General features: G+C 55.0%; 1 protein-coding gene across 1 annotated transcript in view; it reads right to left on the bottom strand.

Annotated features, from left to right (window-relative positions):
* The window catches only part of NCS1 (neuronal calcium sensor 1), a 48665-nt gene that overhangs the window by 13906 nt on the left and 9602 nt on the right, over positions 1-25157 (bottom strand). Inside the window, exon 2 of the mRNA XM_084799942.1 lies at positions 9007-9031. Coding sequence (XP_084656068.1) covers positions 9007-9031 — 25 coding nt within the window. The remainder of the gene's footprint in view (positions 1-9006; positions 9032-25157) is intronic.

The following is a 25157-nucleotide window of genomic DNA, read 5'->3' as shown; positions in this document are numbered from 1 at the left end:
CAGAACACGCACCCACTGGAACCACAGGTGGGGCTCAGAAGTTCCCGTGTACTCCTCTTGGCCATGTCTACCGTCACCCCGGTACCCAGCACAAGACCTTCTTGCTACCCAGGCCACTGAGAGGCCAAGGCCCAGGCTACCTCACCATTCGCCAGCTGCGCAAGCCTAAGCAAATGCCTTCACCACTCAGAACGCTCCTGATGCAGAACGACGGTTACCACACCCATCTTGCTAGACTTGGGCGACATGGTGCGCGTCACCCGGGAGTCTGATAGTTAAAACTCACTACTATCTACTCTCCAATACCAGGCAGAGTTACAAAGCCACATAAAACAGTCCCTAGCGCGACTGTCAGCACACTGAAGTTTACGTGTGGCTTTAAGTTGGTGCCTGTGTGTAGCTGAGGCCAGCCCTGTCCCCCAGGTGAGACATGCTCTCTTCTGAGGACCATTCCTCCCACACCAGACAGCCAGAGCACCTAGCCTCAGCCAGCAGCACCATCTTCTGGACAAAGGACTTGGTCAACTTTATCGTGCTAGTATTATGGGCAAGGTATTGAGAAAGCCCATTTCCAAGATAGGGAAACGGGGGCTGTGAGAGAGGAAGTTACTTAGAAGACCACTCAGCCCATCCTGGTGCTGCGATGGGCATGGGAGGTGAGCTCAGGAGACTGACACTCAGAGAACCCGGGTCACTGACTTTCTCATGGTCCCCTCACAGTCCACGGCAAAGTTCCATTTGCCTACCATCCTCGGACTAGAGGATTCTGGGAGTCAGGAGCCAGAAGCCTCCTGTGACACTGCGACTCCTCAACACAGAGCCAGTCACAGTGCCCATGATCTATGATGCTGCCTACTACTTGAAGGCTCATGGCAATTCTTTTTTGGTTTGGGGTTCTTTTGTTTGTTTGTTTGTTTTGTTTTGTTTTTTGGTTTTTCGAGACAAGGTTTCTCTGTGTAGCCTTGACTGTCCTGGACTCGCTTTGTAGACCAGGCTCGCCTCGAACTCATAGCGATCCTCCTGCCTCTGCCTCTCAAGTGCTGGGATTAAAGGCGAGCGCCACCACACCTGGCTATGACAATTCTTTAAAAGCAAAAATGCCAGCTGTAGTGGTGGTGCACGCCTTTAATCCCAGGAGGCAGAGGCAGGAAGATCTCTGGGAATTTGAGGCCAGCCTATATAGAGCGAGTTCCAGGCCACTCGGGACTATGCAGTGAGACCCTGTCTCAAAATGAATAAAAATGAAGCAAAGTAGAAAAAAAAATCCTGAAGGTATCTTTTAAGCCCAGCCCAGAGAGCCCTGCAGGAGGCCCAGAGGAGCCAGCTCCTGGGGGGAAAGGGGCTCCCCAACACTGCACCAGCAGGAGTCATTGGCACTGACATCAGCTGCAGGGGCTGGTGGTGGCATTCCAGTGCCAGCTGAGTACCTACTTACCCTTGCGGAGGTTGTCACTGAACCCCACGCATCAACAGGAGGCGGGAGAAGCCACCCCCCATGAGGTGATGCTGGAAAGCCAGACGCCAGCCTGCACAGAAGGCCTCATCATGCGCCTTCTGCCACCTGAGTTCTGCAAGCTCTGTGGGCTTGCTCGCCCTGACCCACCACCTGGTATCTGCCTGTCAAATCCGGCTAGGGTAAGAGTCCTGCTCCACCTGTAGCCAAAACCCCCACGACAATAGCCTTCACGGTCCCTCTCCAACTCACTCAGCCCTGCCTACAAATCCCGGCTGGCCTGTGCTTGGCAGCCTGTACATGGCCTGGTATGTCTAACATATATCCAGCGAGCGTCTGCCTGGATAGGTGAATGAACACACAAGCCTCCCACAGAATAGGATCCTACAAAGGCTCTAGCCAGAACCAGGGAGATCCTCGGACAAGGTTAGCAAGTCAACAGTGTGTGTGAGGTGCTGGCGCCCAGAAAGAGGGCTACTAGTCCAGGGTAAACCAGGCTGTCCGCAGAAGCAAAGCCCCTACCCTCCAGCCTCCTCACCTCCCAATCTCTTCTCTGAGAAGAGATCCAGGCTGCGCCACCCCCATGTCAGCGGCTGGGAAAGCGATTTTACCCAAACATTATATAACCCCACTATTCGCCCTCCTGAAGTGGAGAAGGGGACCTGCCCCCACTGGAACAGCAAGAGAGAAGCCCAAGGCTCTGTGGCCGCTGGCTTGCTTCTAGTCCTCTGGTCTACCCTGCAGACTGCCACCTTGGAGGGCAGGGATTGCCTCTTTCCGCTTTTGCGCATTACTGGCTGGCTCAAGACGGGGCTCTGTGGTTGGTTGGTGGAGGGCCTGCAGCCCCTCAGGACACACAGGACTAACAAGATATGACCCCTTCTTCCCTCGGCAGGCCAGGGGCAGGTGCCGCCAGGCCAGGCCTCCCTCTCTTTTCCGTATGGAAAATGCTGCTGCCACTGTGCCTCAGTTTCCCTACCCCTACATGGCATTCCGTCAGGGTGTTCTGGGCATTGGAGTACTGCCAACAGTGTCCCTAGCCAGTGGCATGCCCAGATTCCTCCTCCGGACACTGGACAGCCATACTCAGGCTGAGGGTCAGGTGGCCTTTAGAGACCCTAAACTCCAAGGGATCTCCTACAAACATCTGGCTTGCCTGGACCCCAGGAGTACCCGGCATCCCTACGTTGTACCTGCTGAAGGTCGAGCCCAATGCCTGGCTCTGAGTGATCAAACATGATTTTGCCAAATTGTCCAAACAAGCCTGGGAGGCAAGGACTGTGACGCCCACTTTCTAGACAAGTGGACTGAGGCTAGTGGAGGTGGCTGCTTGCCTGCTTAGCCCTCTCTTGCCCTCCCTCCAACCTGGCTGCCTCCCCTGGGAGAAGGTCCCACCTTAGCCGGCCCAGCACATATGGAGCCCTGTCCCTCCTGTTCCCAGGGTCAGATCCGGTGACAGCTCTCACAGTTAACGCCTTGAGTCTGTCAGGTGTAACTTACGTAGTGACAGATGGCTCGCACCAGGAGTAGCTCCTGAACCTTCAGGGACCCCGGGTTCTTGGTGAATGTCAAACGGAATCCATAGTCTAGCAACTTTGACAGTCGACCCTGGAGCCTAGAATCCACACATGAGGCAGGGACAGGATGAAGGTTGTCCCCTGGGCCCTGATCATGTCTCCAGTGACCTGGGATGGTTAGTGGGCCTGGAAGCTCCTGGGGCCACACTTCCAGCCTTGGCTCTGCGCCTCAGATGGGGTAGGAGTCCTCAACACTGCAAGTTCAGATGATGCTGGGTCAAGGGGCAGAGGGGCAGGGGCAGCCATGGGGCAGGCACTGTCACAAGAGCTCACTGCAAACGGGTACCTCAGGTGATTGGCATTGCCAATGTTTCGGGAAGAGAGTCTCAAGGCCAAGAGGACAGATGACCTGGGTGTCAACCACACAGGTTCACTTCACTCACAGAAGACAGGGGTGGGCAGCGGGGGAGGGGGATGGTTACCATCACAGTCACTTTCATGACCTTTGGTCTCTAGGCTCGCTTTTCTGGTGGATTGCGTTGAACACACAGAACAGGGGGCATCAAAACATAGCTTCAAATCAGGTGTGGTGGCACATGTTTGTCATCCCAGCACTCCAAGGTGGAGGCAGGAGGATTAAATCAAGGCCATCCCTGTCAGGCATCACCCCTTTCAGTTGCTCTCTACCTGATATTTTGAGACAGGGTCCCTCACTGAACTTGGCGCTAGCCAACCGGGTGGCCAGCAAGCCCCAGGGACCCTCTTGACTCCATACCACCCCAGACGCATACTGCTACACCCAGCATATTTCTTTAAAGATTTATTTATTCTTGTTTTTATGCACAAACATAAAACATTTGCTTGCATGCGTGTATGTGTACAACGTGTGTGCCTGGTGCTGAGAAAACCAGAGGAGGACAGACATCAGAGCCCCAGGAACTAGGGATACAGACAGTTTGTGAGCCACCATGTGAGTGCTGGGGACAGAACCCAGGTCCTCCTCTGCAAAAGCAAGAAGGACTTTTGAGGGGAGGCTTGAGACAAGGTTTCTCTGTGTAACAGGGCTGGCTATCCTGGACTCGCTTTGTAGACCAGGCTGGCCTCGAACTCACAGAGATCCGCCTGCCTCTGCCTCTCGAGTGCTGGGATTACAGGCGTGTGCCACCATGCTTGGCTACAAGAAGTGCTCTTAACCAACCAGATCTCCAGCCTGCATGTAGCTTTTTACATGGATTGTGGGAAGCGGAACTCCGGCCCTTAGCCCTTCCTCTGTGGAACGGGCATCTTCCTGAGTCTCAGCATCACTGTGTTTCTTAAGGAGAGCTCTCGCTTCTACGGCAAACCTGCCTGGGTCCTGCGTCTCTTGGCCCTTGACTTGTATATAACCCTAAACAGGTGGGTCTGTCTAACTCAGCCTCGGTTTCCCCATCTCTGAGGTGACAGGTCTATCCAGCACCTCCCTTCAGATAAGCCCCCATGATAATAAGGGACACTCGCAGGCAGCCAGGACCACGCACTGGGAGGAGAGGCCAGGAGCAGAGCCACCTCTCCTCAAGTCTAGTCCATAAAATGCATGCAGGGCAGGAAGGGTCCAGCCATGTGATGCTGTGCCTAGGACGAGGCCAAACTGTTTTTGGGGACCAGCTCTTATATTTAGGGGGGGGAGGATGTGAAAAGATGCTCCCAGAGGTGACAACTGCATTCTTAAGTCCAGGAGGCAGGGAATCTATCACCTTACAAAATGCTGAAGGCTGTGACTGCCACTTGTGAGTCACCCCCGACGGGGTGCGCAGGAGAGTGGGAATGAATGCAAAAGTGAATGTCATGGCACAGAGAGGTCCAAGCATGGCCTCTCACTCCCTAGGATGCCCTGGGCCAGGCCCCACACCACACGAGGCTTAGTCTCCCATCTCTCACATGCCCTAGCCAGCTTGGGCTATCCAGAGAAACTTGTCCTTGACAAACTGTCCCTGTCCCCATCCATAATTAAGGCAACATCTGCTTCCTTCCCAAGGAGCAGAACTGGGTTAAGTTGTTGCATGGATGGAATAGCGGAGCGAACACCACAGCTGGGAGGGTGCAGGGAGGTCTCCCCGGGAAACTGTTCCGTTTTGTCATCTCTTCAAAGGCCTCCCTGCCTGGGTCCACCCCTACCTCCCCACAAGCTCCCTGGAGAAGGAGGCTCCCTCCTCCCCTTTCCTTTCCTTGGGCTTGTAGTTTCATGGGTCCCTCACTGCAAGAAACCAGCATATATGAACCAGTAAACACTGGAGCATGGAGGAAAAAAATAGGTTAGACCCAAACTACGCCTCCCTCCCCCATCCACACCCCCACCCTACACACTCAACAGACTTCCACAAAGCTGTGTGACCTAGGCGAGTGTCTCCACCTCTCTGAGCCAATCTCTTCATCCGGAAGACGAGGTCATACTTCTAGGACTCAGGACTCCCTGAAGGGTGCTAAGTGTTAGGACAGCACCTGCCCCGCAGAAGACCTGGGGGACAGGAGGGGACCTGGCTCCTCACCACAGCTGTGTGGGATGGTCCAGCTGGCCCTGCCGAGGCGCTTCCCAGATGCCCCTCCGGCTCCCACGCACCACTTTGTTATTGTACCGCTTGGATGTTTAGGAATTATAAAAATCCTCAAACAAGAGAATTTGGACAGGCGACAATACAAGGAGAAAAAGTACCTCCAACCCACGATCCGGCCACCTACCAACCCCACCCGGCTCCTTTCTCTGCGTGCTTTGCTTTGCAGCCTGGATTTGAGGGATCTGGGAAACCCCGCTGTTTCCACTCAGTATGGTGTCCTGGGGGAGAGGACACTGCAAGCTTTAGCACCCTCGGTATTCCTCGGCTAGCCCCCACTGTGCCTGTGACCTCCCACAAGGATAGAGCCAGCTCCGTGGACACTGGGAGCTATGATGGAGAGCCTGGGCCACAGGAAGGCTGCGTGCAGACTAAAACCCCTTAGCCTTGGTCCTTTCCTCTGCAAAAGAGCAGACACAGTCAAGGTTGCCTGGGTCTGGAGCCTGCAGCTGGGGTCTGGGCGATGGGGTCCCTGCTGGCTGGGACAGCCATTCTCCCCAACCTACAACCCAGGCGCCCTGAGTTCTTGTCCTGCTTCCTCTAGCACTCGGTGTGGCAGGGACGGCATCACTCAGGGACCCTGAACCGCAGTGTCAGTACAAGATGGTGGCACACGCCTTTAATCCCAGCACTCGGGAGGCAGAAGCAGGCAGATCTCTGAGTTCAAGGCCAAACCTGGTCTACAAAGTGAATCCAGGACAGACAGGGCTGTTACACAGAAAACCCCTGTCTCAATAGCCCCCTCACCCCATCCCCCAAAAAAGAAGTCAGTACACGACAAGGTGACTTACTATGGTGCTGGGGACATAAGAACCTCTCCTTGGAGATCTGACCAATGAACAGAGGTGTGGGGTTGAGGGACACGGATTAAGGCTCCAAAGGGGCAGGAGTGGAGGCTGGATGAAGGTAGGTGTTTGAGGAGCTGCAGGGAGAGGGAGCTCTGAGCCTCCAGGCAGCTCCAAGGGCCAGGGCAAGGAGTTGAGCCTTAGGCAAGCCGGGCCTTCAAGAGACCAGCCCATTTGGCTCCATCTCCAACTCTCCTGGCACTGGCTGATGGATGGGGTGCGGGGAGCAAAAGAATCGCTGGGCAACAGTGACCACAGCGGAAGGATCCCCAGGGTTTGGGGCTAGTCAGAACAGGAAAAGCTGCAACTAGGTCTGGGGCAGGAGGTCCCTGGTCTAACCTCTAATCCGGCAGGCTTGTAGACAAAGTCCCAAAGCCAAAAAAGGAGTTGAAGGCTATCAAGTGACAACAAACGGGCTCGCTTTATGTGGTAACAATCTATAATAGTCCACACACCAGAGACTGACCAGAACGCCATCATCTGTGCGACCCATTACTGATGTCTGTCTACACACAGTAGGGCGCTTCTCACAGGGACGAGCCTAAATCAAGCAAGTCAGGAAGCCCTGGGGAGGGAGGCAAACTGGAGGAACTCCCAGCTTCAGGCAGCTGGAGACTAGGGCAAGGCTGGCCCAGCAACGGGAAACTTCTGTGTAGCCTGCACTTTGCAGGTGCTTGCTCCACAGAGCCTGAGGGCTACGGGTAGGGAGGCAGGGAGACCTGGAAAAGGGCGGGCTTTTGGAATGTTCCCGAAGTGGCTAAGTAGACACACACACACACACACACACACACACACACTCTCTCTCTCTCTCTCTCTCTCTCTCTCTCTCTCTCTCTCTCTCTCTCTCTCTCTGTCCTATAGGGTCAGCGTCTCCCCACACCACCACTCCGTTGCCAGAGCCCAGCTGGCTCATGGTTCTGGCTCTGCCCACCTAGCCAGCTCTTCAGTGAGAGGCAGCAGAGCCAGGCAGGCTGGCCACGGCCCTGCCCTTTCTGCAGCATGGAATCTGCTGTGCAAATTTAGGAGAACGCTCTGGAGGATATGGGCTCTGTTCCCCTCAGACACAAAGGTCTCCAAGTTCACCTCCTCATTCCCCTCCTGGTGTAGCCCTGGCTGTGCTGGAACTCACTCTGTAGACCAGGCTGGCCTCGAACTCACAGACATCCACCTGCCTCTGCCTCTCCGAGTGCTGGAATTAATGGCGTGCGCCACCGCTGCCTGGCTTCATCTAGGATTTTCTAGAAGAGGCAACTGAGTCCCAAAGTAGGGAAAAGACTTCTCAAGGTCCAGAGTGACTTAGTGGTGAAAGCAGCACTAGACTCTAGTCTCCCCGGACTTGTGTCTCATCTGTTTGGTGGGCATGGTCTCCGTCAGCCTGCAGGACCATTTTCATTTTATTTCACATGATGGGTGTTCCGCCTGCTTGTATGCCTGCATGCCATATGTGTGTTGGGTGCCCAGAAGAGCATGTTGGAACTGAAGGTACAGACAACTGTGAGCTGCCATGTGGGTGCTGGGAATCTAACCCAGGTTCCCCGGAAAAGCAGCCAGTGTTCTTAACCACTGAGCCATCTCTCCGGTCTCCAGTTTTCATCTTAATGTATCCATTAAGTGGGGCTGTGGAGATGGCACATAAGCACCTGCCAGGAAGGCATAAGAACCTGAGTTCGAATCCCCAACACCCATTTAAAAAGCCCAATGTGGTCGCAGGCAATTGCAACCCCAGGGCTGGGGATACTGAGGAAGCAGAGGCAGGAGCTCTCTGGGACAATCTGGACAGCCAGTCTAGTCAGATTAGAAGGCCATAGGTAGCAGAGAGGGTCCTTGTCTCAAAAACCAAGTTGGCCAGCCAGGCACGGTGGCACATGCCTGTAATGCCAGCACTCGATGAGGCAGAGGCAGGTGGATCTCTGTAAATTTGAAGCCAGCCTGGTCTACAGAATAAGTCTAGGATAGCCAAGGCCACACAGAGACAGAAAAACAGAAAGAAAGAAAAAGTTGGCCAGGTGGTGGTGGTACACACCTTTACTCTCAGAACTTGGGAGGGAGAAGCAGGTGGATCTTTGTGAGTTCCAGGCTAGCCTGGGCTACATATTGAGACCCTGTGTCAAAACAAACCAACCAACCAGGGAGATGGCGGCTGAGAATGCTGTGGGTAAGAGCATTTAGTTCTCACGCAGAGGATCAGAGTTTGGTTCCCAGCACCCACATGGCAGCTCACAGATACCCATAACTCTAGCTCAAGGGGATCCAGCATCGCCTTCTGGCCTCTACAGACACTGCATGCATATGGTGCGCGCACACACACACACACACACACACACACAGGCAAAACACTCAATACAAAATAAAAATAAATAAATCATCTTAAAAGGCAAAACAAACAACAACAGAAAAAAAAAGCCAAGGTTGGTGGCTCCTAAGGAATTACATCAAGGCTGACACACGCACGCACACACACGTACACACACACACACACACACATCAGGGGAGGAGTCACTACCCTTCCCCAGCCTGTTCAATGGACCCCTCCCCCCCCCACAGGCCGTGGGCCCGTCAGCAGGCCATACCCACCCCAGCACACAGCAGCCTCCCCTACTCACCACTGCTGTACTTCTTTCTCGGTGACTGCAAGAGAAAAGAAGACAAGAGGTTAGAAGGGAGTCCCAGGACACAGGCAATTGTGGGGACAGGGTGGGGGTGGGGGCTGGGGTACCTCCTATCTCCTTACCCACGGCCCCACATGACGGCGGCCCTGCTTTGAGTAAGAAAACGCACCCCTAGTGAACAGTGAACAGTCCTGGGCGGGTGTTTGCCAGCCCAGGAGAAGACGGTATACCCTACCGTCTCCCGTGCTTGCTGTCTGCACCTCCCAAACACCTTCAGAAACCTGGGTTCCCGGCTCAGGGAGGCCACTTAAAGTACATTCTTTCAGCCAGGTGTGGTGACCATGTGCCTTTAATCTCAGAACTTGGGAGGCAGAGATAGACCATAGGCCAGCCTGGTCTACATCCTTTCTCAGCTCTCAGTCCCAGCACAGGAGGGGTAGAGTGGGTGCTGCTTCCAGGCCTGGGATGGGGGGGTCAAGGAGACTCTCAGTGAAGGCCAAGCCTCTCAGAGCCCAGCACCCCAACCTCCTCACCGTCCTGCAGCCCTCGCAGTGGACGACCCAGGTCTCTCTACTCCCCAAGATATGACTGGATGTGGAAGCTGAAAGGATCCGAAAACATGGCTGAAGCTCACACCGAGGCCAAATCGCTACCTTTTACTGAACCATAAAAGGAAGGAAACAGGTTGTTTCTCTGTGAGGTATTGAATCAGTGCGAGCTGGAATCGAACCAAGTTTTCCAGCATGTCACCAAATGAAAACGTTAAACCACCTTCAAGGCCAGGCATGGTGGCACATGCCTTCAGTCCCAGCAGTGGGGAGGCAGAGGCAGGCGGACCTTCAAGGCTACATGCTCCCCGCCTGGTGACTCCCAAAGGGGTAACTATTGGGCTCTCTGTGCCTCAGTTTCTCCATGTAAAGCAGGTATAGAAACAGTACCTGCTTGGGAACTCTGTCCTAACAGATGCCCTGGCTCCCCACTGTGGCACTCGGATAAGCTCAGCGTAATGATGGTGAGTAAATGCGTGGATGACACTCTAAGTAAGTCCACGCCAGGCAGCAGCTGAGAAAGGAGCTGGGTTATCTTCCCAGGGAAGTGGAGGAAAGGTCGCAAACTCAGAGAGATCCCCTCCCATAAGGAGTGCTCCAAACAAACTCAACCATAGCATCTGCCAGGCCCCCAGATGCCATCTGTGCTGTGACTCAGCCACAACTCCCAGCAGTCCCCAGAGACCAACCTCTGGCCTGGCTCCAGGTGGCCCTAGTGAGGCATAGGAGACCCCGAAGTAGCAGGTGGGCCTTCACACCTGAGGTCTTGGCTCGGAACCCAGGGTCAGAAGCCTGGGTGGGCTGGGGGCCTTCGCACTTCCTCCCCTGCGCCCTTCCCAGAAGCCCACGCGGGTCCTGCGGAGTGACTTAACCAGAGCAGGCGGCTAACAGAGTGAGGCCAGGCCTCTGCAAGGCCAGAGCTGGCAGTAGTGCTACATTCTGAACAAGCAGATTCTGGTAGACAAGGTGGGAGGTGAGCCGTGGGGATGCAGAGGGGAGGAGACCGAGGAACAAGCTGGCTGTTGTTCTAATTTGTTTTCTGTTGCTGTGATAAAATACTGACCAAAAGCAGTCTGGGGAGGAAAGCGTTTATTTCAGCTTACAGCTTATGGTCCATCAAAGACGGAACTCGGGGCAGAAACTCAAACAGGAACCTAGAGGCAGGAACTGAAGCAGAGGCCACAGAGGAGTGCTGCTGGCTGGCTGGCTTGCTCTCCAAGGCTTGCTCAGTCTGCTTTCTCATGCCACCCAAGACCACTGGCCAGGGGTGGTGCTACCCACTGTGGGCTGAGCCATTCCACAGCTGTCACCACTCAAGAGAATGCCCAAAGACCTGCCTGCAGGCCAGCCTGCTGAAGTCTTTCATCAGTGGCTCCCTCTTCCCAGATGACTCTAGTTTATATCAAGCTAACAAAAACAAAAACAAAACAAACAAACAAAAAACCCTAACCAGCCCACCAGGCTAGGCTGTGCTGAGCTGCCAGGGACCCGCCAACCCCCACCAGCCCTGAATGTAATTGATAGAGGGAACTGGAAACACAGGTGACTTGCCTCTAAGGACCTCAGCTCTGGGGCCAGACCCAAACACCCGACCTCCAGGCGAGCCCCAAGGCTTATGGGGTGGGGGTGCCTCTGAAGACTGCTTCTTTCTGAGCCCTGGCTTCCCCAACTATGAAGAGGCTCACTGTCCTTCCCTTTACAAGAATCCCATGGTAGGTGGGACACCCCCCCCCATCTTCCCAACGAGGTGACAAGGATTCAGACGGGTCCACTTATGTGCTGTGAGGTTCCATCTCCCAAGAGACGGAAGGTCCCTCTGGGGCCCAGAATGCAATGCTTCTTCCAACCTTGAGGAGGCAATGAGTTACCTGACCTTGTATGACCTCAGCAACAGGTGCCACCATGGGCCACAGATGGCAGGAGGGAGAGGCAAAGGCTTGAATGGCAGGGCTACCGGTGACCTCAGCCAGGTCTCATGGGGCCAGAGAAGCACTCCTGGGGAACCCCAATGTCTCAACCTACAATCTTCCTCCAGGGACCTCCTCCTTCAGACCCCTGCCCTCCCTTACCCCCAACTCAGCCCAGAAGCCTCAAGTCCACCGTTCCCTCACCAGAACTGTCCCTAACATGGACACTGAATAACCAGCAGGCAGCTAAGCCTCTGGGCGTGGAATGAGATTGCAGACACAGGCCCTATCTACTCATAAGCAGCTGCTTCAGCTTTATGGGACATTTGAAGCCACCAAGTGCCCCCGCCCCCGAGATTTCTAGAAAGCCCAACTCTTGGCTTCTTAGAGGGTGGCAGTCAGGAGTCCCCACCCATCCCAATCCTTCTGCCAGCTAGAGTACCTGAACATAGGCTAGGCAGATCTGTGCCACCCCAAGTCGGAGTTGTGCACAGCCTACATCGTGAGAACTTAGCTACAGAGGGACACACCCTAGACACAGGCAAAGAGGTCCCCTAGCCTTAGCCTCTCCTATGTTCCCCTTTGATGTTCTGATGTTCTCTCTCTCTCTCTCTCTCTCTCTCTCTCTCTCTCTCTCTCGTTGTGTTCTGTTTTTGTTTCTCCAGACAGGGTTTCTCTGTGTAACAGAGCCCCAGCTGTTGTCCTGGACTCACTTTTGTAGACCAGGCTGGCCTTGAACTCACAAAGATCCGCCCTGCCTCTGCCACCCCTCAGTGCTGGGATTAAAAGAGTGCATCACCACACCCAGCTGACTTTTTGAAAGATGTATTTTTACTTATGTTGGTAGGGGGCAGGGCAGGAGAAGGTATCAGGTCCTCTGACAGTGGAGTTACAGGTGCTGGTGGGCCACCATGTAGGTGCTGGAAACAGAATTAGGACCTCTGGAAGAGCAGCCAGTGCTTCTAACGGCTGAGCCACCTGTCTGTCCCATGGCTTTTGGCTTTGTTGTCTCCGTTTGTTTCTGCTCGAATCTCTAGCTCTCCCCTGCTCTAAGCAACACTGCCCACAACACTCCCTACGCCGTGTGCTGGTGGCTTAGTTCTCCAAACACAGCAGAAGGTAACTATGAAGATGAAGACCGATTGATAACCTTTGCTCAGAGCCATGGAGCGATACGATGGGGTGTGGTGCTGAGAGAGAGAGATCTGCCATTAAGAGCTCTGACAAAGGACCTAGCTTGGTTCCCAGCACCCACATAGCAGTTCACAACTACCCATGTCTGATCCCATGGGACCTGATGCCCTCTTGTGACCTCCATGACCTCCTTACACACACACGGTGCACAGCCATAAATGAAACAAAAAATTTTTTTTCAAACCGGGCGTGATGGCACATGCCTTTAATTCCAGCACTCTGGAGGCAGAGGGAGGTGGATTGCTGTGAGTTCAAGGTCATTGGTCTACAAAGAGAGTCCAGGATAGCCAAGGCTTCACAGAAAAACCCTGTCTCGAAAAAAAAAATTTTTTTTTCTTTTTCAGAACACGATATTGGGTACCCTGGACTCAGTGCAGTTAAGGACATGTTACCTACAACACTTACCTGTCAAGTGACCCTGGGAGTAATCAAGAAGCCATAACTGGACTAATCTAGAATGTAGGGTGATACCAGGCCACCAGGCTTACAGCTTCATCACGTCAGAGCCGTGAAAGCCCGAGAATGAGCTAGAGGAAGATTCTGGGGGGAACAGCTAAAACAAAGAGTCAGTCAACCACAACTCGAGATGTGGGGGTGTCTCAGTTTGGGGGGTTCAGGAGGGAAAGTGCTGAGATGTCTGTGAGATGCTGGGGGAGTCAGATGGGACCGTTAAACAGATGCCAAGGAGCCTCTGCCAGGTTCCGAGGGCAGCAAATGATTGCAGATGACACCCTTGTCCCGGGAGCTGCGCCCAAGCACTTAGGGGTGAAAACTGTTGGTGCTCCTTAATAAGAGCACAGAGGCGACACCATGGGGGAGCTGCTTGGGGTGGAGGTGGGGACAAAGGATGGGTCTACAGCGTCAGGCTCCCCTGCACTGCGACATTCACAGTCTCAAAATAACCGGAGGAGAAGTAATTGTCGTCACCCACAGTCTGTGTGCCCAGGGCATGGAGGGCCAGGAGGCAGCCAGCGGTCCTTCGCTCCCGGGGTCAGATCACCCCAGGCACGTGGGGGGCTTCCCTCAGCCTCAGCCTTGGGATCACATACAAAGGGAGCTTCCCAGAATGCATCTCCCAACTCCATCCCATCCCCCCTCACCGCTCCTTTCACCAAGCCTCCAACCAAGCATGAAATTAACAGGGCCTCCCCACCGGCTCCCCTCTGCGGATTGGTGCTCAGGACTTAGCACTCAGGCTCAGTGTTCAGACGTGTTCAGGACTTGGGCTCAGAGTTCCAGCCTGAGGCTCAAAGCTGAGGAGTACCAGTGCCCTCCTGCAGGCAGCCCCAGACGCCCTGCTAACACTCCAAAGTCAAAAAACCTACTCAAGCTCCATGGCTGTCTTATTCTCTTAGCCTTGGTCAAATGACCCATGTCCATCTTCCACGGCTGTGGTGGTTTGGATAAAAAGGACCCCCATGGCGGGAGGGAAAATATGGCTCCCACGGGCTCCTAGGGACTGGCACTATTCCAAGCTGTGCCCTTGTTGGAGTGGGTGTGGCCTTGTTGGAGCAAGTGCATCACTAGGGGGTGAGCTTTGAGGTTTCAAATGCTCAAGCCAGACCCAGTCACTCTCTTCCTGCAGCCTGAGGCTCCTTCTCCGGCTCCATGGTCCGCCTGTGTGCAGCCCACGCCCCCCACCCTATAAGCCAACCCCAGCCAAATGCTTTCCTTTATAAGGGTTGCTACAGTCACAGTGTCGCTGCACAGTAGTAGAAACCCAAACTAAGAGAGCAGCTCTGCTGAGACCCGCTCGCCCAGCAAGCTCCTGACCCTTGACCCTTCCACAACCCTTCACAGGACTCCATCTTTCCAGTAACACCCCCAACACACGGCCAGTCTGAGGTCTGGCCAAGTGGGGACAGGGTGGGAAGGACAAGGGACCATGAGAGAAGACCCTGGGTCATCCAGGTCAACAGTGCAGGCCGAGACTCCTTGCTGAGGTCACGCCAAGCACATGCTTAATCTCCAAGCTGCGCTCTACTCATGTTACACAGGACCCCACGGCTCCACCTCACAGGTATGTCACAGGAAAAGCGAACTTAACAGATTAAATATGTGTCTAGTGCCCATAGGACCCAACAGAGACACTTTCTCTCCTCTGCTGGACACAGCCCAGAGGCCCTATCCTCAGAGCCAGCCCTGGGGCTGTACTGGGGCTACAACTGCCTAATGTGTGTTTTGTGTGAGCACAGCTGATTTTGGCTGACTTCCTTTCTCTAGCGCGGTCCTGTGGCCAGGTCTGTAAGTACCACTGAGAAGACTTGTGATGAACACCAGATGTGGGGTACCCTGAAGGGTGTGGCACCTTATGGTCAAGACCCTGTTAGGGGGCCACATTTAGGCTTAGGCTACTTCTGAACCAGTTGTTTACCTCTCTGGCCCTCGGAGACCTCATCTTACATATATATATATATAGCATCATATATGAATTCTCAGCAGGATCCTGGGACGGTTAGAATCTGGCAGCTCTGGGGGTGATGGAGCACAGAGCCATGAGAAAGGAGGGTGCTGGGCACCCATGCCCCTTCCACGGGCCCTGCTGAAAGCCAGAACTGCAGAGATGAGTCCCGCAGAAACCCTCCTGTGCCCCTGCCTAAGTAGACACGCCCACAGTACCCAGCGTCTCCTCCCACCCCCAGCGCGCAGCTAGGAAGCTTCTCCGGGGCGCCTCCCCTCCTCTTCACGCAGCTCTCGTCTGCCGAGACTGAACACTAGAGCTGGTCCCAGGAGCCCAGGGTAAACGTTCAGTCTGATTTTCATTTCCCCTAAAGCAAAATACCTCTCCTGATTGAAGCTCAACTCAAACACGGTGGGAACCGAACGCCAGAGCTGGCAGCCCCCACGGAGGGGAGGCGCCCGCCCGCCTGCCGCAGCAGCAAGGATGAAAGGCGGACTGCTGGTCTTCCTGAACAATCCAGACCCCACTTCAGTCTCCGCACACAAGGCCTGCCCTCCTGGTTACCCGCCCTCGCCCACTGCCTTCAGCCACCCCACGGTCCCTTGGATCCCGATGCCTTTGTTCACCAAATACTCCTCTCTCCAGAAAGACAGCAGGCCTCCCTGTGTTCGAGTGCAGGAGCACTTTCCAAATGCCCTCACAGGCTCTCTGGGGCCACTCTGCGCCCCACACCCCTCCCCCATCTCAGCCCCTCACTCCATCTCTCTCTCTCTCCTAGTGACAAGCCTGGCAGCTGTAAACGCCCCTGTCATGGTCAGGGTCTTCTGGCTCTCTGGTGGGTCCAGGGATAAAGCCAAAAGATCTTCAGAGCCTGTCCCCCTCCCTTGCTGGCCTCTTAGCATGGAGGTCTCCCCTCAATCCTCCTCTAGGTGGCCCTCTGGTTAGTTTTCTGTCAACTTCACACACACACACACACACACACACACACACACACACACACACACAATCCTAGGACCTTTGGGGCAGAGGGGACCTCAATTAAGAAATGCCACCATCAGAGCTGTAGGCAACTCTGTGGGCCATGTTCCTGACTAATGACTGAAGTGGGATGGCCCAGCCTGGGCAGGGTGCTCCCAGGTTGTATAAGAAAGCAGACTGAGCACGCCATGAGGAGCAAGCCAGCAAGCAGCACCTTCCATGGCCTCTGCATCAGCTTCTGCCTCCAGGGTCCTGCCCTGCTTGACTTCCTGTAGATGACCGGCTGTAAGCTGTAAGGTGAAATAAACCCTTTCCTTCCCCAGTGGCTTCTGGTTGTGGTGTTTATCACAGCAACAGACAACAAACCGAGACAAAGTGGTGACAGCCGAGCTTCCCAGAGGCAGGAGACATATTTGATCTACTCTGCTGCACTCTGCTAAGTCTCTACCCCTTCCACCCTCTGACAGCGCCCCATTCCCTCAAGGAGATGGGAGTCCCAGCAGGGACGGCCGACAAGGCAGACGCCCCTAGAATGTGGTCACCCCATCCTCTCTGGGCCTCATCTTCCCAGTCTCAAAGTGAGGCAACTTGGACAAGAGACAGTTAAACTCCACGTGCCTCACCCTCAGGGAACAACCACCAGCCTCTCCCGTGCTCCCTCCCGTGTTTCAATGTTTCACTGGGCTACATGGGTGAAGGTCCTGGCAGCCCACCGAGGCTTCCAGCTCAATGATTAATCTTTACCCTGGCGCTTCCCTATGATCCCACGGAAGACTACAAGATCCCTAGATGCCAGCCACAAGATGACCAACCCTAGCAAGTAAACAGGGTCCAGTGAGAGCACTTCCCAGCCAAGGGAATGGACAGACGTTGTCCATACTGAGCAGAGCAGAGGGCCAGCACGGGGCCTCTGGCATGTGGCAACCTCGCCTGGCTCTAAGATACAGTGCTTGGAATCCTAGCTCCTAGCAGACAGAGATAACATGACAGCACAAGCAGAAAGCCTGGCACCAAGCCGGCAACGCTACTGTGATTACTGCCCCCACGCCTCTGCCAGGGAGAGAGAAGCAGGGTTCCTGCACTGTCTGTTCCTCTTCCCCAAAAGATGCCAGAGACTGGCCCCGCCTCCACAGATGCAGACCCCGCCCAGAATCCCTGGTCCCTCCCTCAACCTGACACAGGGGAAGAAGGCTCCAGCATCCGTCCTCTTCAGGCCCCTCCCAGAGTGGGATGGCAACAACCCAGCCTCCAGCTGGCACTCGCTATTTCTACCCATGTTCGCTGTGCCAGCCCAGCTGGGCGGCTTGGAGCTGGGCACACCACAAGTCAACAGGAAAGACATACAGGCCCCGCCTACCTCCCCCACAGTGCACCCTCTGCGCAACAGCTCTCCCCCTCCCCCAACTCTGCCCACAGAGATGCTATGGCGACCCGGTGGAGATTGCTCTTTGGGTTGGCCACACGCTAGGCCCTTCACTCAGGCTGCGGCTGGGCTCCGCGTGGCAGGGGTCACAGGCTGGGGCTGTGCTGTTATGACAGAGCAATCTCACTCATCCCACGTTTAAAGTGCACAAGGCTGAGCAGACTCGAACAACCCCTGACCTGGCTTCTCCCCGCACCCACCATTTCCCCTCATACCCCTGGAGCCTGGTTTCCATGTGTAAAGTGACGGTTAATGCAAAGCCATACTCCACAGATGGTGAATACAAGTCTCTCAGCCTCTACTGGGCACCAGAAGGCTGGATCGGACCAGCTTTGCCCTGACTTCTAAGAGACGCCCCTGAGCGCCCAGCACCAGAACCCACACTTTCCCACCAACAGCCTTTGGTGCAGCTAGGGCAGTCAATGCTCTTGTGTGCCACTCTGAGCCTTGCTTCCTCTTGGCATAGAGCTGCTGACAGAGCCAACGGGAGAAAACACGTGGCAAACAGCCCAGCACTGGACATAGGGACACTGCTGTTAGTATGCTGGTGACAAGTGGTGGTGTCAGAATAAAACATCGGGGCTCTCACTGCCTTCTGGGTGGGAGGTAGGAGATGCAGCTGGCAGGGCCAGGCCACGGTGTTAGCACACAGCAAAACGGACAGCTTCCGGCTGCTGTCAGGGAGAGGAGCCAGGCCCCTAGGAGGAGCACAGATGTGAGGCGGCTCAGAGCCATTCAGATCTCAAGTTCCATCTCATTTCCGTCCTAGTCCCTCAGATCCTCCTGAGCCCCAGCTGTTTCCACTGAAGGAGCCCAGGGGCTGCACCAGGCCCTGTGGTCAGAGAACACCTCCGGCCCATGGTAAGAAAACCCTGAGGCTCCAAAGAGGAGATAGCACGCCACCCAAATCACACAGCCAGCGGCAGAGCATAGCAAACGAGCAGCCCAGTCACACCCACAGAGAGAACTTGTGAGCCCCCTCCCCAGGGATGGGGAAAACACGCTTTGGGTACCAGCTCTGTGGCAAGCATAGAGTGATGGAGGCTTGGTGTCTGTCCAGCAGGGCACACGGGGCACTTGCCATCAACACGGCCCTTCTTGGAAGAGCCAGGTTTGCCTTGCTGCGGGGCACTCCGCATCCTTCTTGCTTTTAGACTCATCAACTTCAACCCCCATGCTGAGGGTCAGTGTCCTCATCTGACAAAGGGTGTAACAGTGCTCCGCCCCTGGAGGAGGGCTACAAGTTGAAGGGGTCCAGGGGCTCCCTCAAGATGCTCCCTAAGGAGAGAAGGCAGATGGCGCCCCTGGGTTTGGGGGACAGAGAGACGGCTCAGTCAGTGCCTGTGGAGTAGGCATGGAAACCTGAGTTCCAGGGCCCACATAAGCAGGTGTGCTTGTAACCCCAACACTGGGGAGGTGGAAACAGGAGGATCCAGGGACGCCCCCACATGCCAAGGCAGCACTCATCTTATTACACACCTGAACCATGTTGTGGGGCAAGGAGCTCAATGCTCTCTACTGCACAGATGAGGAAACTGAGTCACCCAAAGGTGGAACAACCTGCAGTGGAGGCAGAGCCGGAACCAGGGTTTCCGTAACTCCAGAGCATGTTGGGGAAGGTGAGTGTTTGAGACATCGCCCAAGTGCATGCTGGGAGTTGATTCTTTTATATGCGATCCAACTCTTACACAGGTTTAGAATCCTTTATCAAACGTTCCACGGATTGGTGGAGCAGGTTTTTAATCCCAACACTCTGGAGGCAGAGGCAGGCAGATTCTCTGTGAGTTCGAGGGCAGCCTGGTCTACATAGTGAGTTCCAGGACAGCCAAGGCTACACAGAGAAACCCTAACCAAACCAAAACCAAAAATACACCAGATCTAGAGGTTCTTCTGGATTGGGGGACAATTTGCATATGCACAATGAGACATCCCTGGAGAAAACCCAAGTCAAAGCCCAGCTTCGCACCTTCTACATACAACCCGAGGGCGATTTTGTACAGGATTTTTAGAGCGACTGGAATTTTGCTGCAACCCATGCCATGAGGTCAGGTGTGGAATTTTCCACAGCAGTCTCTTGTCACTGCTCGAAGGTGATGGGTTTCAGGACATGAATGGCCCACTTGCTCCCACTCACAGGGTACCAAGTCTCTGGTCCAAACTGATTCTTTAGCACCAGGTCTTGCTGGTGCCAGATGACAAAGACCCTCGGCATCTGCTTGCACTGATTGACCGACCCAAGTTCAAGTCCAGTCCTGACTATGTCCAACAGTAAAACAGTGGACACCTCAACTGATTACTCCAGCAGAAATGCTGATGACTGTGGCCCTGGGGAAGGGGCAAGAGAGATGGCTCTGCCGTTACCTAACGTCCCATCCTATCCCTACCGACTGCTGCAAGCTCTGACAAGCAGGATCTGTGTGCCGGGGACTGGTAGTTGAACAGTACTGGTTGGTGCTTGGTGCACACGTCCCTGCAGAAAGCGTTCAGCAGCCAGAGTAGTTGCTGCAATGTCCCCAGCCTGTGAATGCCACCTTCTGTGCCCCTCAGGGAGATGTTGGAGTGAGGTGTTTCCTGCAAACTCCTGGGTGGCGGGGCACTTCTCCAAGGCTTCACACAGCCCAATCCCACAGTGATTCCCAGACTGCATCTGCTGTTGCTCATAACAGGAAGCACTGAGCCAGCACACAGAAACATCCTTCACTGACCTTAACCATTCTTAGTGTGCCTTGTGACTTTGAGCAAGTGAACCGGCCTCCCTAAGCCTCGGTTTCCCCGCCTGCAAAATGGGGGTGGTGGTGCCTTCCTGATGCACCCAGAACTTTCCAGTTCTTCGTCTATCTAACAATCGCAGCAGGCCAGTCCTTGAGAGGGGCTTTGGAGGTGCAGTAGTGGCCCCCCCCCACATGGCACTTGTCCTCCAAGGCCCTCGTGTAACCAGGACAGACCTTAAGTACAGAGCTGTCTAGTCACCCATGAAAGGAAAGACAGAGTTATAAAAGTGAAAGTGATGGCGTAGCTCACTTAGTAGAGTGCTTGCCTGGCATGCACTGGGCCTTATGAGACTTCTTGTAAGACTTCAATAAGATAGAGCCCTGTAAGACTGCGTATAGTAGTGTCCCCAGCACTCGGGAGGAAGAGGGTCAAACTGCATAGCAAGTTGGAGGCCAGCCTGGGCTACATGGGACCCTGTCTGAGCTGGGGAAGGGGAAGGGGATAGTAACCATAGCAAGATCCGCCCTGGCCTGCAGGGTGGAGGACAAGGCTGTATGTCTACCCAGAAGCAGAGAGTGAACGGGTCTGTCTGACCCACCCAGCTCAGACCTCACAGAGCACAAGCAGTGCCTCAGGCCTCAGGTGACCACGTGCTGCGGGGAACAGAGCCTTAGCCACAGGAGGCTGTTGCCGCCAGGTGGAGAGAACAGGGCAAGTGTCTAGAGTCATTAGCAACTCCTACTGTTATTAATAAAGGTGTCACCGCAGCCACAGGACAAGCGGCAGCAGGGCAGGACCTACTGGTAGGACTTGGGCACCCTCACCCCTAACCCAGGAAGCTCTCTGGTCAGGCCACCTCCCTCCTGTCCCACAGCCCACCTTTCCACGTCAGTCCATGCCCTCCTGGCCCCCTCCCCCAGGCCGAGGATGAGAAACCATCCGCAGCTCAGGCATGCCTGATCAGTCATGGTTGCTAACGCCACAGCCCGTGGAGCCCAGACACCCAGAACAGGAGTGGGGGAAGGGTGAAGAGGGATTCCTAAGGCAGAAGAGAGGAGAAGGGTAAGATGAGACCCATTCCTCCCACCCCCCTCAAAGAAGGTGCCACGCCCCCACTCAGGGGATAACTAGCTGAGCTGGCAGGGGCACTGCCGTTCAGCCAGCTCCTCCCACTCTCTCCCTCCGGCCCCCGGAAGCAGTGACCCTGCTCCTGAACCCTATCTGCAGACTCTGAGGTCCAGCTCCAGCAGAGACCCTGGAACGTTCTGGGGCATGAGGTCCCAGGCATCTGGCCAGGAGGGTTGGAATGCGCACGGCTCTAGGCAAACACTGTACTCAAGTGCTGCTTCTGGAACTGGCCCTTTAAGAGCCAGGGTAGGGGCGTGGCCCTGACCTGCCCACCCGTAAAGGAGGCACCCCAGTGACTCACCACTGTGCTAGTGGTGCCGAGGAACTGGAGGGCCCCAAGCTGGCTGGGCAGGAGGGTGGCTGCTGTCAGTCACACATCAAAGTGATGGGTGTAGAGGCACACAGCACCAGAAGAAAGGCTGTGACCTTGACCTCTTCTGGTACCTTCATCTCCAGGCCTATGGGGGATTCCCAGCCACTTAACAACCTGTGCTGCAAGCTGTTTCTCTACCAGGGGCCCTGAGTGAGTTAGGAGGCACCCCCTGGAACAGAGAACAGATGCTACCCGCTACCTGGTCGTTCCTCCCTCTATGGACAAGAACATGACGCTTAGGAGGCTGCGGGGTGTTTGGACAGTGATTGCCTAGCACCCAGAGGGTGCTGAGTCAGGTCCCCATCATGTCACAGACCAGGTGTGGTAGCACCACTATTGAAGGTGGAGGCAGGAGGATCCGATGCTCAAGGCTATCCTCAGCTACACAGGGAGTTTGGAGCCAACCTGGGCTACATGAGATGCTGTCAAGAAAGAAGGGAGGGAGGGATGGGGAGGGGGGAAAGGGAAGGAAAGGAGGGAAAAAGAAGGCTGGGGCAATGGCTCAATTGGTAAAAAGTTTGTCCTTGAAAGTATGAGAGCCTGACTTCTTACCCCCCAGGGACCAAGTGAAAAGTGTGGCAGGTAGCTGTGGGCCTATAATCCCAATATGGCGGAAGAGAGACTTCTAAGAACCCTTGGGGCTCACTGGCCACTTTAGCCAATTGGTGAGCTCCGGGCTCAGTGAGAGACCTGTCTCAAAAACTAAGGTAGAGAACAGCCTGCACCTGGGGCTTCCATATGTCTACACGCACACACGCATGCATGCACGCACGCACGGACGCGTGCACAGCTGGGCCTGTCTCTGACCTGACAACTCACCTCCTCAGCTGTCCAGCTTGGCGTGCTTGGGGAGGGCAGCTGGGTACTCCTGCCACCGGTGTCCGCCTGAGCACAGGTCCTCAGAGTAGCCCTGTCCTGGTGCTTTCATACCAGAAGCTGCTGTAAGGCAACCCTCCTGTCGCAAATCTCCTGGACCCTGCCTCCTACCCACATCAGCAAAGGAATACACTAGACAGGAGCTAGGCCCTCTCAGAGATGCCTAGACCAGGTACGTCCCCATCACACCAACAGTTTGTTGTGACATTTAAACTGGCCTCACTTCTGCTTCTCCACCACATTATGGACCAACTGCCCATACTGCCTTGTGCCAGCATCGCAAGGTAAACTGAGGCAGATAGCCTATAGCCACTTTCTTGACCAGGAAATGAGACCTAAAGATGCAGCCAGAGGTACCCCTCGGACAGCTGGACCTCCCCCTGGGCCCAGGGTCCCCTGCCTTCCTCCTAAAGCATCCTTCCCAGAATGCCCTAGGGCACTGTCAAGGGCCACCCCTCAGCTCCAATCCAGGAAAGCAAGCATTCTAGCCAGAGTCCCTAAAGCAGGAGCCTCTATATTTTGATGGCTGCTGGTAGTTTTAATTAAGATCGTGTTCCTCTTGGGCACAGCAAGAGCCCTGTGACAAGCAGTGAGAAGACAATAGTGACCCTGCCTGGTTGGCTGTGTAGACTACAGAGCCTCAGAGGGCTTGGGGGGGGGGGGCATGGCAAGAGGCCCAGTGCCCAGGAGCACAGGCTTTGAGCAGGCCCAGCTCCCTGTTTGCGCAGCGCACACCATGTATTTCTGAGCAGAAGGAAAGCATCCGCCTCCCCCCACAGTGCCAAAAATAGCCCCAGCTCCTGCTCTGAAGGTAGAAAGCTTTGGTTCCCACTAAGAGGCAGGTGCGGGAGGGCAGGAAGAAGGGATGGGTGGCTGGCTGTCGCCTCAGACCCAGCCTGTCCCCACCCCCATCCCCACCCCCACCCCCAGCCAGCCACCAAAAGTCACAGAAACCCCAGGAGCCCCCAGACCCAGAAGGAGTCCCAGGAGAAAGGATGGAGTACAATGTCAGGTAGGGAAGCAGGCTCAGGATGGACTAGAAGCCTGGACCACCCATTGTCTGTTTACTTCTGCTTAGCTTTTCTATTCATCTCGACAAATGTGTCTGGGGTGTGGTGGGGGGGGGGAGGGAGACCAAACCAGAGCAGCTGGGTGGAGGAGGAGGAGTTAAACAGGCTGTCACTATCCCATCGGAGACAGACACTGGCAGGCAGGGCCGCTGGGTATCGGGTGGCTGAGGATGAGTCAAGGGAAGTGGCCTTTGTTCAGCCCCTCTGAGCATCTCAGAAGCACAGTTCAAAGTTCACCCGCCCATGAGGCAGCAAGCCTGCAAGGGGTGTGACTCTCTCCGTGGACGTGTGATGCCACTAGGAGAGAGTGGCAGGCCCCTAACTGGTGTCTTCACACTTGCTAGCTCCATCCAACCCTGCAGGCAGGTTCCTTCACTTTGCCCATTTTACTGATAGCTCCTGGGCTATGCAGAAAAGGGCTGAGCTGGCATCCCAGTAGTAAGTGGGGAGGATTGGAAGCCAGCCTTGGGGGAAGGGAATCCCTGAGCTGCTTGGTCCCCCACAGCAGACAAGAGACAGCAGATAGGCCGCATGGCTCCATGTGTCCCTCCCCCATTGGCACAGAAAGGCAGGCTGAGTGTGTGTGCATGTGTGTGTGTGTGTGTGTGTGTGTGTGTGTGTGTGTGTGTTCCAACTCAGAACCACTTTCTGGTTCCCACAGCAACTTAATAATAATAATAATAATAATAATAATAATAATAATAATAATAATAACAACAGTAGTAGTAATAAAAGAAAACTGGAAAAAGAGGCCACTGTGGCCAGAGCTGAGGGGGACCTGGCCCCAGGCTAGAGTGAGAGGGCGGCACCCTATGCTGAAAACTGGAGCCCAAAATAAAGAAAGCAAAACGCGCTATTTCTGCCCGGGTTAAACATTCCTCAGAGCCACATTCCTTCACTCACAGGAATCCAGAACACAGTGGGGCCCTGAGTCCACAGCTCCCTGGGCCACTTTGGGAAGCCAGGGATGTCAGAGCCAGCCCTGCACCCCCTCCCAAGCCCCCAGCCTGTGCTCCTCTGGCCAGGAGAGCCTCCCCCAAGCTAAATAATTGATCTCCCCAGAATTGAGATATATGATGTCACACCAAAAGGACAGACAGGGAGGCGGAGGCCTTCTAAGAGGGGCGTCCAGATAGAGGGCCTGCCTGGACATAGGCCCCTGGCAATCCCCAGAGACCACTGGCTAGCAGTGCAGGCCAGGCAAATGGGATCAAAGGAAAGGGCCCAGGAAGAATAGGCTGGAAATGGGGTCAATCGAAGCCACATCCACCTATCTGGCCCAAAACAACTGTGTTTTCTACTGCACAGCTACCAGAAGCCACAGGACATGGTCTAAGCCTCAAAGAGCTGACCCGTCATGGGGACTCTATGTCACTATGTCCCTGAATCCACATCAGATCTGTGAGGGCTGGGTCTCCTCCTTTATCCAAAGACACATCCTAGGGCAGCTAGGCTGGGCCAAGCACCGGGCAGGGCATCAGTCAAGGGCACTCTGGGTCCCACCTCGCCCTTGGCCATCTCACCTCCCAACCCTA

This window comes from Acomys minous, assembly GCF_964271855.1.
Source record: "Acomys minous genome assembly, chromosome: 10".
In the NCBI taxonomy this organism is placed as follows: domain Eukaryota; kingdom Metazoa; phylum Chordata; class Mammalia; order Rodentia; family Muridae; genus Acomys; species Acomys minous.
Note: the sequence above shows the minus strand (reverse complement) of the source record. Positions and strands in the feature narration are given on the sequence as shown.